The sequence below is a fragment of the Camellia sinensis genome, chromosome 9 (genome assembly GCF_055761805.1).
Source record: "Camellia sinensis isolate YWXY chromosome 9, ASM5576180v1, whole genome shotgun sequence".
NCBI lineage: Eukaryota > Viridiplantae > Streptophyta > Magnoliopsida > Ericales > Theaceae > Camellia > Camellia sinensis.
The window spans coordinates 116,820,977-116,840,022 of NC_138969.1; the positions used below are offsets into that span (position 1 = coordinate 116,820,977).

Genomic DNA, 19,046 nt, shown 5'->3' on the forward strand with positions numbered 1-19,046 from the left:
TCTAGAGCACCCCCTTCTTTCCCCAAGATTCCGTATCTCATTGAAGTCACCAACTAGACACCAGGGATTATAGAAGCTAGGTCTCAACCCATACAGGACATTCCAGAATCTACTTCGCTCATTAACTTCATTAGGAGCATGAACATTGACAAGAACACAGTTAAAAAAAGGAAGAAGAGTACCTGAGAGTACAATGCAATGCCTTGTACTACAACACTGGGATAACTTGAAAACAGTTGGTTTCCAAATGCACAGAAGCCCACCAGCTCTCCCTTCAGAGTCGACTGCCATGAATTCCATTTCATCCACAGGCCATAATGATTTTACAAAATCTGGTGTAACCTCACTTTTCTTTGTCTCTTGGAAAAAAACAAAATCAATTTTCCTATCCTTAAGTAGTAATTTGACCCTCCTTCTCTTTACAGATTTACCCAAACCCCTTACATTCCATGATAAGAGCTTCATAGAGACACATTACATAACACCTATAACCACCTGATACATTCAATCAATTCTGCGCATCAGCTCCCAACTGTGTATGTACAGCCCTTGAAGCTACCTGAACTTTATCCTCGATCTCCATAGCCTTTAATTTTTCCTTCACCTCCTCTTCCTTCCCACCGAAACATATGCCTAAGGCTTTGCCCATACGTATTGTTGCTTCTGCCTCCTCCTGAGGCGTCAAATCTCTATGAAAGTTTCTCCCAATCACCTCCAATTTTGATCGTGCCCCAGACTTTACTTTACTTGTGTCTTTCCTTTGTGCATCCGATCTTGCTTTTAACCCAGCTTTACCTCTTAGGACAGCACCTCTGCTCCAGCTTCCCATACCCACTGCACCTCCATTCCTTCGTACTAACTTTTTCCTCTGTTTTAATTCTCCTTTTTTACCAACTGTGTTGCCACTATCAACTGAAGCCTCAACACGAAGTGATGATGAGCCAACATCCTGGGCCTGTGACACCTCATTATCTGAATTACTGTGACTACCCATGAGTCCTGATCTAGGCCCATCACACTGGGTATGAACCAAATCCACTTCCGATGTTATCCCTTTCTTTTTTGTCTTCAGCCCATTAGAAAAGTTGCCATTGCAACCTTCATGCTTTGTTTGCCCCATACACCCACTAGGCCTTGTATCTGCCCAACTAGTAGTGGTAGTGAGATTTACATTTGGGCCTCTCACCCCAGCACCTATATTGTTCGGCTGAGTTTTCAAAATTTATGGTCTTACCAAAAAAAAAAAAACCTAGCTAGGTAAAAGTAACAAAAAAAAACATTCATAATGATTTTCTCTTTTTTCAGGAAAAAATAATTTTTAACAATTTGAATATATACATATATATATATATATATATATATCAGTGCTTATTTTCGTCAAATTAATTTCTATTTTGGAAAGAAAAAAAAAATGAAAATTCAACCAAACATAAACAATTTACTAAATAAGTTTTGAAAGTCAACACTCTGTTTTGTAAAATTTGTTTTCTATTTCGTTTTTATTTTTTATTTTTACTAAAATTTGTTTTTTTTTATTTGTTCACTATTTTTTTTTTTTGGGGGGGGGGGGGTAAAATCAACACTAGTTTGGTAAAAAAATGTAAGTGTAAATTTCAGATACATTCATTGAGATTTGCATCAAATACAAATTTGTAATTTTCAAAATTTGTCATTTAACATAATTGATAAATAAAATAAAATTTCTCACTATCCTCTTATAAAACAATGAAATTATTAGAATTGTTAATTGAAATATATTCCTGACATCGTTAAAAATTGTTACTCCCTCCATTCCAAAATATTAGTCCGTTATTTCATTTTTTATTATCTCAAAATATTAGTTCATTTTCAAAAATTAAGGATTAAAGGAACATAAATTTCTTATTTTTTCATTCTTTTAAATTCATTAACATTAATATTTTTGAAGTGTAATAATTGCATTACCAAAGTGTAGTTTTCGAAAATTAATATTTTGAAGTGTAATAATTATACCATCAAAAAAAGATAGATTCTCCATAATGGTTGATTAATGAAATGAGTTAATTGTGATGTGATTAAAAATTTCAAGGAGTGAGGTATAATTTCTAAAATCACTAGTGGTAATTAATATTTTAACCAAATCACATAGAGTATTTGTAATTTATCTAAAAATTCTAAAAAATAAATCATCATTTTCATATATGATTCTCTCTTTTGGGACCAAAATAATTTTTGAAATTTTAAAAATATTATAATTATTACTTTTTGTGTCAAATTAACATCTCTCTTTTGGAGAAGAGCAAATGAAAATAATGCCAAATGTATCCCAATACTTACTTGCTGAAAAACCATAATTTGTTCAGTGGTGACCAATTGATATATCAATTAGTGTACTAATATATGTTATAATATTACACTTTTAAATTATGGATCCTACCCATTATACAAACTATAAAGATCTAAAATCTTTAAAATTATATCACATTATTTGTTAATATATTAATTGATATATCAATTGATTCGAATAGATTTATTCAAATTTGTTTGGATAATCACAGGTTTATATTGTCTACATTGGAGAGCACCTTGGGGAAAAGACTTATCAAGAAATTGAAGATGCTCATTACTCTTATCTACTATCTTTAAAGAGTTCTAAACAGGAAGCTAAAGCTTCTCTGGTTTATAGTTACAAGAAGGTCATCAATGGCTTCTCTGCATGGCTCACCCCAGATCAAGCTGCCAAGTTAGCTGGTAAACAACCTTGTTATAATTACAAATACATCCCTTAGGGTTTGTTTAAAATATAAATTACTCCCTATAGTTCTCAAAATTACCTGCCACCTTTCAACTTTCTAATCGCATAATGAATGATCCCCTTTATTAATAAATTATGAAGTCAATTAATAATTTTTAATGATGTCGAAAATATATTTCAATTAATATTTAGGTAATTTTATTGTTGTATATGAGGGTAGTCAAGATTTTTATTTTTTCTTTTAATTTTATTAAATAAAAAAAATTTGACAAGGAAATAATTGTAATTTTCAAAATTAAGGGTAATCCATATTGTAAGTAAATCTCAGGAGGTGTGTTTATAATTTATCTTAATATTTTTAATAAAAATAACCGTTAATATTTTAAACTTCTTTTGCATAACCATTTTAAAAATTATTAGCATATTTAAATTAGTTAAATACTCCTTTTTGTTTGTGTGTGTGTAGTTTCCGTTTAGTGCCTTAACAAAAAGATTCATTCTTTCTGTTTTTAAAGATGAATTTCCTAAGCATGGTTTTTTAATGCCTACACGTATTACATTGAAGGTGGTGTTAAAGTTTTGTAATTTTAATATAAAAATAAAAATATGTTTATTATATATTTAATATATTTGTTTTGTGGTTTCATTACAAAATCAATGCATACCATCAAGTTTTCAAAATTAAATGTATAGTTAAACCTTTTTCCAAATTTATGTTTCTGTTACAAAACTAGCTTTATACTATTTTGAGTTCTATTTGATATTGATAGAAGGGAGATGTTATTTGATCACTATTGTTCATCCCGTTTAGCAACAAAAGCTATCATCTACCCGTGTGATTATTACCTTTTCTATTGAGACAATTTCCTTTATTTTATTATATTTTGGATGACTTTAGTTTATTGAACAAGGAACATTGTGAAAAAATAGAATTTATCTTATAACTCGTTCAATTCATAATATTGCAACATATGAATGTTTTAGAGATCAAACTCCTCCATCTCCAAAAGTAAAAATATTTTTTCAAAAACATTAGTATACCATTTTCAATCATGCCGTAAGTCGTCACGAAAAGGCTGTTAAAAAAAGTCAAAAAAAATTACCTATAGCAACAATTTAAAAAATGTCACTAATAAATCAATTTTAGGGACCATAATTTTGTGCTAAAAGGTTTACTATTTTTAGACGAAACAGTAATTCATTACTAAATATCTAATCCTATCATTAAAATTACAACAACCATATTCCATACTCAAAGTAATTTTGTCCCCAAATTTTTTTATATTAAAACTTAGGTCTCTTTTGCAACATCTAAAAAATAAATTTATTAGCTTATTTGAGTCACATCATTTCTTTATTTTTTTTTAACGTATTTTCATAATAAGTAAAAAAATCAGTTTATTATAAGTATACCCAAAACAAAGCTTAATTTCTTGTACTTTTAACACATTCACAAGGGGACGAGAAATATTTTGTGTTCTCCATTCAAATTTTTTAGTGGTTGTGAACCTGGATGAGACATACTTATTTGGGTCAGATTATCTCTTTACTTTTTTTGAACGTATTTTCATAATAAGTAAAAAAATCAGTTTATGAATCATACCCAAAACGATGCTTAATTTCTTGTACTTTTAACACATTCACAAGGGGACGAAAAATATTTTGCGTTCTCTATTCAAATTTTTTAGTGGTTGTGAATCTGGACGAGACATACTATAAGGCCCCGTTTGTTCGGAGAGTTAGAGGGTGGATTGGGATTAGTAGTGAGGTGAGACCCACTAATATTGTATTTGTTTTGAAAGATAGGGAAGGAATTGATAGTGAACTTCAGATTAGGATGGATCTCCCCAAGGAAATTCAGATAGGCTTCTAGGACTTGGTATTAGAAAAATAATCCGGCGGACTAAAAAAAAAATTTTTAATTTATTTTTTATTTTATTTTTTACATGTCGAGCATTTTTTTTTTTGAACATTAATGTTTAATTTTTTATATTTTTTGTTAATTAAAAATCATTATTTTATTTTTTTTATTTTTTTCTAAGGATTTTTTATTTTATTTTTAATTTTTAATTTTTTTTTACATTTTGGACATTTTTTTTTAAAACATTAATGTTTAATGTTTTTATATTTTTTTTATTTGTTTTATTATTTTATATTTATTTTATATAAAAATAATTTAACAATCTTTACACTAACAACTATCATCAAAACAAACACAATTTTATTTAATCTCATCACTATCAATCCCCTCACTAACAATCATCTCACTATTAATATCTTTACTATCAATCCTCTCCATTTTACTTCTGAAAACAAACGGAATCTAAGTAAACTAATTTTATCTTGGACATGCTTTAGTCCGTTAACAACGCAACTCCAGTCTCTCAGAGGCCAACTTTTCTACTTCTGCATTTAATGCAATATTTTGTGTTCTTGAATTTTATGCTTACTATTTTATTTGTTTAGTTTGGTATATGTAATTTCTAATTCGTTTGTGAATTTTACTATAGAAGTTCCAACAAACCTAGCTTGAAATGGATTTTTTTTTTAACAGAGAGGGAGGAAGTGGTTTCGGTTTTCAAAAGCGAGCCCAGAAGATACAGTCTTCAAACAACAAGGTCATGGGATTTTGTGAACTTGCTTGAACAACAAGGACAACATGGTTTCACCAACACAAACAATCAACAACTATTGGACAAAGCCAACTATGGAAAAGATGTCATTGTTGGAGTCTTGGATAGTGGTAATTTCAATTCTAAATTACATGATATGTATATATATATGTGTGTGTGTGTGTGTCTGCGCGCTGTGACGAATATTTTTTGCTAAGTGGTATATCAACTACTTGAAAATAATGAGTTCATTATATCTGATCCATAATATTTTTTGCTACACTATTGATTTAAACTACTACATAAACAATAATACATTGTGTTCCCAAAGTATCAAATAACTACTTGTTGTGAACAATGCAATAAACTCTTAACCAAAGAACATGTTAAGAAGAAAAAAAAAAGAATACATCTTATATATGAGAATAAAAATAAAAATAAAAAAAATTTCAAAACTGAGGGGAGGGGGGGGGGCACATGACCCCCTGGCCTTGCTGTGTCTCCGCCTGTGTGTGTATGATATATTCTATCATTCCATATGCATTTCATCCTTTTGTTTCACCTTCTACTATTTATCTATTTAGATTTTGATATTTTTCATTTCATAAATAAGATAGCAATTTTTTTTTTTTCATTTCATAAGATTGCATCACATTCAACTATTTATAACTTCCGTTCATGTCATTCTAAGTGGATTTGTTGATGTGTATCTTTCACAACAATTAACTATGAAATAACGATCTCCATTCCATGTATAAAATGTAAAGGAGAAATGTCATTTTTATATGCAAGACCTACGGTATTTGAAAGATAATAATTAGATGTACCATGTCATATGAAAAGTCACGTACAAAGTGAAAAGTTTCGGTAAAATATTCTGATAATATGTAGTAGTTGTCATGTCATATGTGTTATCTTTGGTTTATTTTTCTTTCTCTGCTCCTCCATTGTGGGTTTACCACATTGTTAATTTTGAGGGGGGAATACTACAATATGCAGCCCTAAAAAGGTATACATTATGGTAAAAGTTCTAAATGTTTAAAAAATAAAAAATAAAAAAATAATTAAAATTTCACTGTAATTTTACTCTATAGATATTTTCAAGAATTAAAATTTCAATAAAGTATTTTCTGATGCTTTTCTTTTAAACCCAGGGGTATGGCCAGAGTCACAGAGTTTTAGTGATGAAGGGATGGAACCAATTCCCAATTCATGGAAAGGAATCTGCCAAAATGGGGTTGCTTTCCAACCATCTAATTGTAATAGGTAATTTACTAAAACAACTTCAATTTATATAATTTTCCTTCTATATAATATGGATAATTTGGATATTCAATCCACCAAAGTCCAAATTAAAAGAGGACGATCTCATCATAGTGGATTATCTTGTTTTATCCTTAGATTTGGACAAATTATTTTCATGAATTAAATCTTATGACGAATAGTTTACAATAGAACAAATTTAACACTGAGGTAATGTCCACCGGTTACACACCATAAACTCAAGTTTCATGAACGCACATGATTTAGAATTTTTTTTTTTTTTTTTTTTTTTTTTGTAACAAGTGCTATGTACTCATATTTTTATTTTTAAATAGTATGTAAAATTTTAATGTATAGTATAGTTTTAAATTTAGTATAGTGTAACTCACACATAGTAAATTCAATTCACATATAATGTTTTTCTAGGAAATTAATTGGAGCTCGATACTACCTAAAGGGATATGAGGCATACTATGGGCGACTCAATGACACAGAGGATTATCGGTCACCCCGTGACAAAGATGGCCATGGAACTCACACAGCCTCTACCATCGGAGGCCGAAGAGTTGCTAATATTTCAGTCCTCGGTGGTTTGGCCAGTGGCACAGCCACTGGCGGTGCCCCACTAGTGCGTCTAGCCATCTACAAAGTATGTTGGGCAATTCCGAACCATCTTAAACTAGAGGGAGACACATGCTTCGATGAAGACATGCTGGCGGCCTTTGATGATGCCATTGCTGATGGGGTTAATGTGCTAAGCATCTCCATCGTACCAAGCAGTCTTAAACCCTACGAACAAGATGGGATTGCAATCGGTGCATTACATGCAGTGAAGGCAAACATTGTAGTGGCATGCAGTGCTGGTAATGAAGGCCCTAGTCTGTCAACTGTGAGAAATGTGGCACCCTGGATCATCACTGTCGGTGCAAGTAGCATAGACCGGGTATTCAATTCACCAGTTCTGCTAGGAAATGGCATGAAAATTGAGGTAAAACTTTAAATAATTTAAATCGATATCAAAATACAAAGAGAAGTATATATATATATATATATATAATACTCTTACAGGTTTTTTTCATCATGTGGATTTTTCGTTATTGGTTGGTTTGGGGTGTCATAAAAAAGTGCACTTTTTGTCTTTTTACGAAAAGATATGCAGAAAAGTAGAAAGGTGATGTGATGAAAAAAAGATAAAAAGATAAAAAGATGGATTATATAGGTTATGCCAAACGAGACCGATTTAAAATAATCAATCTCTATATCACACATAAAATGCTAATCCATTATTTCAAAAGAAAAAATAAACGTTTCTGATATGGAAAGTGATATACAAGTCTACTTTTTAGACCCACTTTCTAAACCTAATTATATGTGAAGAAAATGATTGGTTGACACATCACTGTGTCTATAAAATGGGTCTAATTTTTGTGCCTGAATATCAATATTCTTCTTGTATTGAATTTTATTCATAATCTTCTTGTATTGAATTTTATTCATAATGTTTTCTCCTCCATCTATACATAGGGACAAACAGTGACACCCTTCCAGCTAGACAAAATGTATTCACTAGTTTATGCTGGGGATGTTGAAGTCCCTGGAACAACCACGAATAGTACGACTGGGTAATTATTCATTTCTTTTTGTTCAAAAATGTACAGATTTAATTGATATTTGAACCATTTGAATTTGAGTTGTTGAATTTTTCCAGACAATGCCTAGATGGTACTCTCTCACCGGAGCTTGTGAAAGGAAAAATTGTTTTATGCCTAAGTGGGTATTCATATAATGTTAAGAAAGGTTTAGAGGTCAAAAGAGTCCAAGGAATTGGGTTCATTCTACAAAACCCTGTGAATGGCATTGGAATATCAGTTGATGCTCATGTACTTCCAGGAACAGCAGTATTTTCCAATGATTCAACCACAATTCTCAACTACATACGAACTTCTAAAAATCCAATGGCAACATTGATCCCACCGGAAACTATTTTGAATAGTAAACCAGCGCCTTTCATGGCATCCTTCTCTTCAATGGGTCCAAATGGCCTTGAACCCAATATTCTTAAGGTAAGAAGTATACTCATTGGTATAAAATTATACTTTTAAATGTCCATAATGAATCCCAAAAGGTGACACATTTTGTTTCTAGTTATAAATCGCATTAACAATCTTAAAATAAAAAAAAAAATTTAAAAAAAATGTTGGCAATACTATATTTAGTGCAGTGTGTACTCCATCCAGGACAATGTGCATCATTCTTTTCAATGGAAGTTTTATATCTTTGTTCATTATTGAGAAGTCCTAGAGTATTGGACATGCGACTGCAATATCATTATATATGAACAACAAGAATAGAAGAGGTTTCAATTTTAGAGTCTCTTTGGCACAATAAAACAATTTATTAGTAGCTTTTATGTCTTCATACTTGTGAATGGTTTCATGAACTGAAGGTTAATGGCTATGTTGGCAGCCAGACATTACAGCTCCAGGACTGAATATCTTAGCAGCATGGACTGAGGCATCCTCTCCCACAAAGTTGCCTGATGATCATCGAGTTGTCAAATATAACATCGACTCTGGAACTTCCATGTCTTGCCCTCATGTGGCAGCTATAGCTGCGCTCATCAAAGCCATACACCCTGATTGGAGCAGTGCTATGATAAGATCTGCCCTCATAACAACCGGTACACTTGCATGTTTTAAGTCATTACATGTTCTCTATTTTCTAGCTTTCAAGACATCTTTCATGTCCTAATTTTTATAGGTTTTTCTTCTTCTTTTGGCACAGCCGGGCTAAAGAATAACATGGGTCAACCAATTACAGATGCTAATGGAAGTCCTGCCACCCCTTTCCATTATGGTGCTGGCCACTTCCAACCTTCAAAAGCAGAAGACCCTGGTCTTGTTTATGATACCAGTTACAATGACTATGTTCTCTTCCTTCCCAACAATAGTACCAATAAATTTGTTCCATCACCAAGTAACCTTAACTACCCATCTCTTGCCATTGCGAAACTTGAAGGCATCATGACAGTGAATAGGACTCTTACAAATGTTGGTAGCAACAGCAGTTCGTACAATTCAACGATCATACCCCCAGTTGGATATTCTGTTGAGATCTCTCCAACAACATTGAACTTTAGTTATTTGGGGGAGAAGAAAAGCTTCAGCATAACAGTGAAATCAGAAATTGGGAGCAGGAGAGATGAGTATTCATTTGGTTGGTACATGTGGAGTGATGGGATTCACATGGTAAGAAGTCCCATTGCAGTGTCTTCTGCATAGCCAAGATTTCAAGAACATGAAATAGAAATGAAATCCTTCACAATTTTTTCTTTTTCTTTTTTCTTTTCTTTTTTTGCTAAGCTTGAGAATGAATGTGGTTCCTCACACCACTTCTATCTCCACATACAACAGTGTAAGTTGTTGAATATTAATGTACATAAAATAAAATTAATTTCTAAAATATTTTTTTGGTTCAATTTAATTATTAAAATATTATTTTTCTGTTATTTTTATTTAACACAAATAAGCAAATATTCATATTGAAAACAATATAAAAATTTGTAATTAAAAAATTTTAAAAATAATTTTTTTATCAATAAAAATTTGTTTTGTTACCGTGAAAAAAAAAAACTTTAAAAAAAAACTTTTAAAAAAAAGGTATAATTAGTTAATAATGGGACAGAAAGAAAATTACCAAATCGTTAGAGTTGCAAATACAAAAATGCTTTAGAGCACTAATTAGTGGTGGCTCTAATGATGTAGCAATGGGTCTCACCCACTACCACATGTGTTTTGTACCTTGTTTTTTTTTTTTCTTTTTTTTTTTCAATTGCCACCTCACTAGTGATGACATTAGTGATGGTAAATTAGTGGTCTATAACATTGCTCGTTGCAAATAATACTGTGATGAAATGCAAGTAAAAAACTTTAGAGGTGCAGCATGTTTGGATACTTTTTTGACTTGTCTAACTGATAAGTTATTTCTCTTAAAAAAACAAATAAATAAATAAATAAATAAATTTTAAATTTTTTTTATTAAGCTAGCGAGAATTTCCGTGCGGTGAAGGTGCGCTGTGATTGGATACAATCATGTGTTTTAGCTATCAATTGCTTACCGGTCCACTCCCTTATGATTTATTTAAGGGTGTAATTTTGATCCGGGCCGGACCCGGCTTATGTCGGATCGTACGGACTCTCGTCAAAAATAGGGTCCGGTCGGGCCGGTTCATGGGTCAAGAAACTAGGTTCAAATTCAGGGATATTTGGGTTTTGGGCAGGCCAGTGGACTAGACTTCGATCCGGACTGCTGGGCTCAGACTTTGGGCGGGTTTGAGCGGGCCTAAATAATTTTTAAATTTTTATTTATTTTTTTTTATCAAAATTTTATTATTTTTCATTAAAAATAAAATTGAGTCTCGGGCAGGTCGAGCGTTGGGCTGGGCTTTTGAGTGGGCCTTGAGTTAGCTGATGGATTGGGCCATGGGTCAGGCCAAGCGGACCGGGCCCATAGGCCAAGTTTCAAAACGATGGCCCAAGCCTAAGGCCTTGGGCTGGGTTTAGGCCAGGGCCTAAACGGGCCGGGCTCATCCCGAGCCGACTATGAGTCACGGGTCATTTTTACACTCCTAAATTTATTTAAGATGTTATTTTGGATTATTTAAACACTGCTGGAAAATAGGCTTTTAGTGGCGTTTAAAAAACGCCGCTATAGGTACCAAAAACGTCGCTAATTATTTTTGTGACGTTTAGTACCAAACGCCGACGACGCGGCCGTCGCTATAACTTTATGGCGTTTGGGAAACGTCGCTGTATAAGTGTATAGGCGGCGTTTTTAAAAACGCCGCCAAATATCCTACCCTAATAATACTATGACGTCACTATGATTTTAGCGACGTTTTTAAAACGCCTTCATAGGTTTTTTTAATTTTAAAAAATTCCACCTGCTATAGTGGCATTTTAAAAACGCCGTCTAATCTTTCTTTTTTTTTTAGTTTTGAAATTGTGCTAATTTTATGTGATTGAACTAAAAGAACACCAATAATAAAACTAAATAACACTAATATGAAATAATAACTCCCATTCGAATAACAAATATAACATTAATTCACTTCCCCATTCAATTTAACATTACCCTCCTCTCTCTCTCATCACTCCTCCATTTAATACAAAAAATAAGAAGTGAACCAAAACATCCACTGTCAGATCCGAGAAAAAAAAGAAAAAATAAGAGAAATAAAAAACCAAAGGATTTTAACACAAAATCCTGAAAAAATTGCTGGCCCTTTGGCAACTAATTCAGAAGTTGTGGTTGGATCCGATGACAATTTGGTAAACAACTTCTTCACTTCCTCAACAAGGTTCTCATGCTTCACAGCTCCAGAAGCAACAATTACCTAGAATAGTAGCTCCAGGTAGAACACCCAATGTTTAGGACTTCAAGAAAGTAAATTGACGGCATTGAATAATTGATAGATTAATGAAGGTGAAGCCAACATGTTAACAACTAAATAGAACTAGCAATAAATTATGAACAGACAAAATGCTCATAACTTTATAACACCACCTACCATTCTGGATGTAGTATAGTGTGTCGATATTTACTTTTGAAGATGATCTTTGGTGACTGTCCTGACAGTTTGAGCAACAAAGTGTTGTAGATCATGGAATGACAAATTATTAGGGACTTGATAGTATACATTATGATGCAAAACAAGAAACCTAAATTCTTTGGAGGGAAGCTAATCGTTGTGCAGACGAGCTAGCCAAAGCAGCTATATGTATGGATGTTAGGGATGAAACTGTGTTGACAGCCCCTCCTTCTCTGGAGTTGGCCCTAGCTAATGACAAGCAAGGAGGGAGTTTCCCTCGTAGTGTCAGTTTGTAGGTTTGGCTTCGGCCCCCTTGTAATCAAAAAAAGAAAAAGAAACCTAACTTGTTTTACTTAGGCAGTGTTTGGTTTACGGATTTGAGTAGGGATTTAAAAAGAGAAAAGTAAAAGATAGGTGAAATGTGAATGAAATATAGTTACATTACACATACTTTTTTCTTTTCCCTTTCCAAATTGCTACCCAAATCTATGATCCAAGCACAGCCTTAAGAGATCCCTAATAAGACATTGAACTAGATGATATAGATAGTTCCCCATCTATGTACCATTCACTAAAACCAGAAACTTCTTAATAAGTAGAAAAATTATATAAAAATAAAATAAAAATCCTGACATCCTGCCCCCATTCACATGAAAATCAGGAAATGGCACCTCAAAAGTCACAACCCAACACCTCTTAATTTCCCCTTTCTCCAAAGTAATGAAGAAACGGAACTTTGATCAAAATGTATAATGATCAAATTTGGAAAAACACAGAAATTTTTGGGCATGCATTTAGAGAGATCAAAGCAAAGATCGAACACCATAGATGAAGCCATTACCTAAAAACAGCATGAGTGCTGCAAGCATAGACTTCCATGGCCCCCTCCTCATGTAACAGAGCTGCACCTTTTGCAATAGTACCTACAACCCAGCAGCCATGTACTAGTTAACTACAATAAGTCGAAGACTGTATTTACAATCTAAAAAAAAAACCACCTTTGTGCTTTTTTTCAAACCTCCTGAGGAAGCAAAATAACACTCGGTTATTTATTGGAAACAACAAAATATAGAAAGTACTTCACATTGCCTAGACTGTAAGCTCAAGTCCAATCCGAAGGACATGATCATATTTGAGACCCAAAATTTAAAGCAAAGTGGAGAGCAAGATGCATAACAACTAGACATGATAACAAACGATCATGCCCTTACAAAAAGTTGTTTTCATAATATGTGATATTCTTATGGCTGTATATATACAAACATATTACACTAAACCAAAGATAGGTTGTTCTTAAAAATAAAATAACATAAGATATGAATGAAAAACGTGAGAGAGGGAACCAAGGATGGACAGTTAGTATTAACCAGCCTTAAATGCAAATGTAGTCTAGAAATTTTGGAGCATAAAGTGGTAGGATATTTGCTCATGATGGACAACACTTGGAAATTGAAATTAATAACTCGCCATGAAAATTGCATGATAAACTAAGTTTCTTTTTCTTTGAATTTTCACTTTTTGAAATCACTTCCTAATTAATGGCCTATAAGCTGGGATTTTTTACATCTAGATGACTTAACTCACCAGCAGTGTCAATCATGTCATCCACCATTACTGCAACTTTTCCTTTAACATCACCAATGAGATTCATCACCTGAACAATAGCATTTAAAATAATGGACATTAAGAAAATTTCATGAAAAAGAATAACAAACAATGAGCTGCAACAATTCTTTCCATTGATATCACAACTCTTAACTGTAATAATCGATCAAATCCCTGCACTTTAAAAAGGACAAAGCACAACTGTTCAATCAAATCATGGTCTATCTTACAACAGGATCATTATGGTTTTGACAAAAAAAAATAGTCCAACATCAATGATGTAACACATTAGCAAGTGATTGTACTAAAATAATAATCAATTTACATAGCATAAAATGCTTTCCAACACAAATGATCGTACATAATTCCAATTTCCTGTTAACTCGTATAAAACATTTTGAAGTACAAAACCCAGCTAAAAAATGTTTGAGTTTAACAGGACATTGAGCTTCTTTCAATGGTTCCTGACATCAGCCAGCTCCAAAGCCCCAGTTTCAAGCATACTGTTCAGGGTAAAGAACTGCAGAAGGATGACATAAACACTCCTAAGATGGCTCACAATTAGACAACTCATATTTTTCTTGCATACGGATTACATCTCATAGATAGATAGATATACCTTTAGTATCTAACATCTAATATCATGCCTGCACCTGTGTAATGTGTACTTATATATACTAGAGGGCATTGGAAGACCCTCTCTATGATCTATCTAGCAACAATATCTAAGGATACCTTGAAACAAATCCCAAACAAAATTATTTAATGGAATACAATTATATAAGTAAGCAAGTCACCCAAACCCTTAAAAAAGGATCCTAGAGAAAGCAAGACAGAGAAAAAAATCATTGTAAAATCCAATACCTCAGCAAGATTGTGCCCATACCGTCTTTTATCCACAATGGCTAAAGGCGCATCAGATAATTTTTTTGCAAAAGCACGTGCTCTGGCCACCCCTCCAACATCAGGTGAGACCACGACCATATCATTAGAGCAAATCATCTTGCTAGATAAAAATAATGAAAAAAAATATAAGGAAAAGGGAAATTTCAATATTGCCACATAAAAGCTTTTTTTTTAATCAAATCAGAGCCATCATCTAGATATTCCACATCACATGCATTGAGCAGTGGCAAGCTAAAAGCAAATATATTTTAGCCATTCAAAGGTCAACCAGAATTGTCAACTAAGTTGGTCAACCAGAATTAAGGTCGGACACCTCGATTGTTATTTAGTCGTTCCGATAAGAAATAATCACTTAAATTGCAAATTGATTGTAATTTAATCGTTCTTGTTTCTACTTGTGAAGATTAAGCCAAAACTGAAGAATCCTGGTTGTTCCCTATCAACCATGCAATGATAATTATGGTCAAACATGGCTATTTAAGCACAATCCTATAGGAATATAAATAGAACATAGGAATTAACACAGTGTAAAGCTATAGCATTGAATATTTTTGAAATGGAATTACCTCAACATTTCTTAGCATTGAATATATATATATATATATATATTAATTATGGGTCCTTGTGAATGTTGACTTGATGTTGTGTAGGATAACTCTTCACAGTTTTCTTCAAATGAAAGTAGAAAATTTAGGAGCCCTTTCACAAAATAAAATTATAGGGCAGATTAGTAGTATTGCAAACTGTGAGCAGCTAAAATTTTTAGAATTAAAGATGTTTGTCATTCTATGTTAAAATTTAAAATCACAATGGATTAAACTTATCAACTATTCAACATAGTCAGCTACACTCTGCTTGAAATTTTAAGTGGTAGCTAATGTACATTACCAAATGTGGTTATGAATATATCACTAAAATCTCAGTTAAAACCACTTAATGGGTTTACAAAAAGAACCATACACAAATACAAAGGAAAATGTTCTTCCATTATATTAAAATGCTACACTTAAAATTTGTACAAAAACTCTATTTACAACCTGATGTGACACCCACATCAACCTGTGTTTTAAAAAGAATAAGTTTACAGTTAATAATTTATACCAACAGGAAGAAGCCAAATGTGTAGTGTCACAAGCAAAGATAAACGAATTTCAATATAACGGTTCAAATAAATAAAACCACTTTCCTCTTTGTCATTTGACACACTACTATTAGACCTTGAATCAACATCAAGCCAATCCTCAAGAAGTATAGAATCTACTATGGTAAACAACAGAAAATGGAGACACAGATCATTAAGATAAAAGGTACACTCATTAAGATAAAAGGTACTATATGTAATACCTTGCTCAGAAGATATGCTATCCAAGTTAACACAGAACCAGTGGTCTCATGCCCAGAAACTAACACTGACAAAAGGTCATCTTGTAATTGTATGCTTGATACCTGCAACACAGTGGCACAAATGTAGAAACAAAGACCAAAACAATAAGAGCAAAACTTTGCATGTCAATTTAAATGTGAAAAAGCCCATTAAACTGAACAAAATATGTTATCAACCCAATCAAGCACAAGCATAACCAAATTTGGATGGCAAGATTAACTATTTTTTAGTTTATTTTTGACAAGTATGCCAAGCTTAACTGAAATTATGAGGAAACAAGTGCAGTGAATTACCTCTCTAGGCATAAGAGTTTTTGGAATCACCCTGCAAAAAAATAAATAATGGAGTTTATGAGTGGAGAAGAGAGAGAGAGAGAGAGAGAGAGAGAGAGAGAGAGAGAGAGAGAAATTACCCTAAGACGTGGTGGCCACCATCATAGACAGCTTGGGAGATTAGACCCATCAACCCTTTTGGAACCAAATGGTTATTTCAGCAAAGATTATTTCATATTTCAGCAAAGATTATTTCATATTTTTTCAGCAAAGATTATTTCATATTTTTTTTGTTGAATATGACCTTAAAATGCAAAACTTGCTTTCCACAACCCGTGACCTTGAGATGTAGCCATAATTTTTTCTTACTATTTTACTACCCTTGGAGCACAAACCAAAAACTCATTTATTTGGCTATAAGGTTCATTTATCCTGTTTAAGGGAAATGATACATACAATACATGTGAACAGATAAATATGCGTGAAGTGTATAATTGATTGCTAGATACATTTACTTTCTATTAACAAATAACATATTAGATATTAGATAAAATAAAACAATGAAAAGTCTAATATTGCAAACCCAGACATTTTATAACAGAGAATTTTCACTCATTCTCAGCAAAGCATTTCCTTTAAGCCAAGTGTAAGTATTTACTGAGCCTGAAATCCTTTGAAGCCACTGTTGTCCAAAATTGCATACAACAGTTAACGTGATTTGTAAGACATTTTACATACCCTTGTCAAGCTCCCAAACTGTTGTTCTCTTTCCAGGAAGACTGTCAGAGTCTTCATAATAGGTTATGTACTTTATAGTTAACCCAATTGAGCAGTACGAGACAATTATAAATCTTACGGCCATAAAAAAGTAAAGTTGCAGTCCTTCAGCAGGCCTATTAGCTTATTTCTCATGTTCTCAATGATCCAGGAGTGGTTACTATGTTTTATAGTTTAAGGTCCCAAACTATGAGATATGCTTTCTAGATAGGGCGGAGTGAAGCAGGAGGGTAAGAGAAAATGAAAATCAGCAGAGATGGTTCTAAAACAGCATGTCAAGTTTAAAAAATGAGCATACTAATAAACTAAAGTCAGTTGAAAAATGATCATTCTCCAAAGAGTGACAAAATAAACAATTTATTTTCAACTTACATGAAGCACAAACAAACAATTTACCAAAACAAGTCCAATTATGTTTGTAGGTTGCTCATAGTAGACTGGCACTCTTCTATGCCCTTTCTCCAAAATTAAATTCATCAGCTCCCTATTAGATATCAAGCATCATCATATATATGATCAAAACAAAGTTAAAAAAGACTTCAAGTAAACCTTCTATTCAAAAGTTTTCCAAAGCATGCAACACCTGTCAAGCTTGGCATTGATATCAACAGCAAAAGTGTCAGATATGGGAGTCATGGCATCACTGGCTGTTTTCTCAGTAAGCCCAAGTGCTCCAGCAATAATTGTTGTCTCATCATGTGTGAGTTCTCCACCTTTTCCAGCCTGTTTACAGGTAATCAGAAGACTATCAAGTCACAAGATAAAACAGAAGGAAAAAGAAGCTCTTTGCAATGGAGTTTGAAGTGAAAAATAAAAATGGGATAACATTAACTTCGGGAGACGTTTTTATAGACGAGAAAATTAAAATTCCTGCAAGCAGCACATTTTGTAGGAAAAAGGGAGGAGTATTGGATGGATGTTTTAAGGATTCCTCAATTGGAGACCTTTTTTTTCTTTTCGGTGTGGGTGGGTGGGTGGGTGGGAGGGGGACGGACCAGATTGCATCATAAATAAAATAAAAATAATGTCGTTAGTTCATAATACTTTCACAAATGTGTCTACTTACCTCATTACCATGCAAATCAACTAGTGTTTTCAACTCAACTCTACGGAAAAGTGCTACATGTCCATGTCCTAGCAGAAAATCTAATAGCTGAAAATCACAGACAATAAGGGTAGCCAAGAAGACTAATTAGAAAGACCAACCAATGAATTTGCTTTAAGTAATGCAATGCAATAGTGCTGAGCAAACGCAAGTACCTTGCTTATTGGATATGCTACAGGAAAACAAATCCAAACAAGAACGCGGACAAATGGGGCTACAGCTGCACCAATAGCCAACCCATGTCTAGAACAAACAGATTGTGGTATAATCTGTTCACACAGACTAGTAGTAATTAGCACATGCAAATTCACCATGCTGATTTAACCAGGAAAATTGAAACATCATGATGCGAAAAATAGATTTGAGTTTTCTAAAAGCAATTCTTTAGAAAATGTATCCATGCTACAAGAACATAATTCAAGTTTTCTAATAAGCACTTTTTCTATCAGAACAGATGGGCAGACACATTCAGATGAATTCAGACTAGCATTTATTTATATTAAAAAAATATATAGAATGGCAATTAAACAAAAGAGAGAATACATATAGAACAGAAACTCTTCAACTGCCTTCTCTCTAAGGCTTCCCCCAATTCTTGATCCTTCTCTGCACAAACGAAAATCAACAACCAAATCAACATTGTCCTTTCATAATGAAAGTGCTGAAAATGAACCAGATTTTTAGAAGAAAATTTGTCTATCACTACAACTCCTTCAAAACACTGATTGTAAACCCAAACACAACACTAAAAATATAGAAAATAAATTATTATTTTTAAATATTTTGGGAATAATTACC

General features: G+C 32.9%; 3 protein-coding genes across 3 annotated transcripts; 1 reads left to right on the plus strand and 2 right to left on the minus strand.

Moving 5' to 3' along the window:
• The first annotated feature begins 992 nt into the window (after positions 1-992).
• LOC114310014 (subtilisin-like protease SBT5.6) lies at positions 993-10,181 on the plus strand. The gene is made up of 9 exons (XM_082889316.1): positions 993-1,022; positions 2,538-2,730; positions 5,289-5,477; positions 6,501-6,612; positions 7,036-7,597; positions 8,134-8,231; positions 8,318-8,672; positions 9,076-9,289; positions 9,394-10,181. Exons 1-9 carry the CDS (start codon positions 993-995, stop codon positions 9,888-9,890), a joined length of 2,250 nt encoding a protein of 749 aa, XP_082745442.1. The 3' UTR covers positions 9,891-10,181.
• Positions 10,182-12,364: 2,183 nt separating this feature from the next.
• LOC114285122 (DUF21 domain-containing protein At2g14520) lies at positions 12,365-18,562 on the minus strand. Its single transcript, XM_082889317.1, has 5 exons — positions 18,404-18,562; positions 18,210-18,296; positions 17,727-17,866; positions 17,540-17,627; positions 12,365-12,448 (listed from the first exon to the last, which is right to left on the minus strand). Exons 1-5 carry the CDS (start codon positions 18,560-18,562, stop codon positions 12,398-12,400), a joined length of 525 nt encoding a protein of 174 aa, XP_082745443.1. The 3' UTR covers positions 12,365-12,397.
• LOC145798730 (ribose-phosphate pyrophosphokinase 1-like) lies at positions 12,379-14,797 on the minus strand. The gene is made up of 3 exons (XM_082887486.1): positions 14,669-14,797; positions 13,784-13,853; positions 12,379-13,122 (listed from the first exon to the last, which is right to left on the minus strand). The coding sequence occupies exons 1-3, from the start codon at positions 14,786-14,788 to the stop codon at positions 13,037-13,039; spliced, it is 276 nt and encodes a 91-aa protein (XP_082743612.1). The 5' UTR covers positions 14,789-14,797; the 3' UTR covers positions 12,379-13,036.
• Positions 18,563-19,046: the final 484 nt, after the last annotated feature.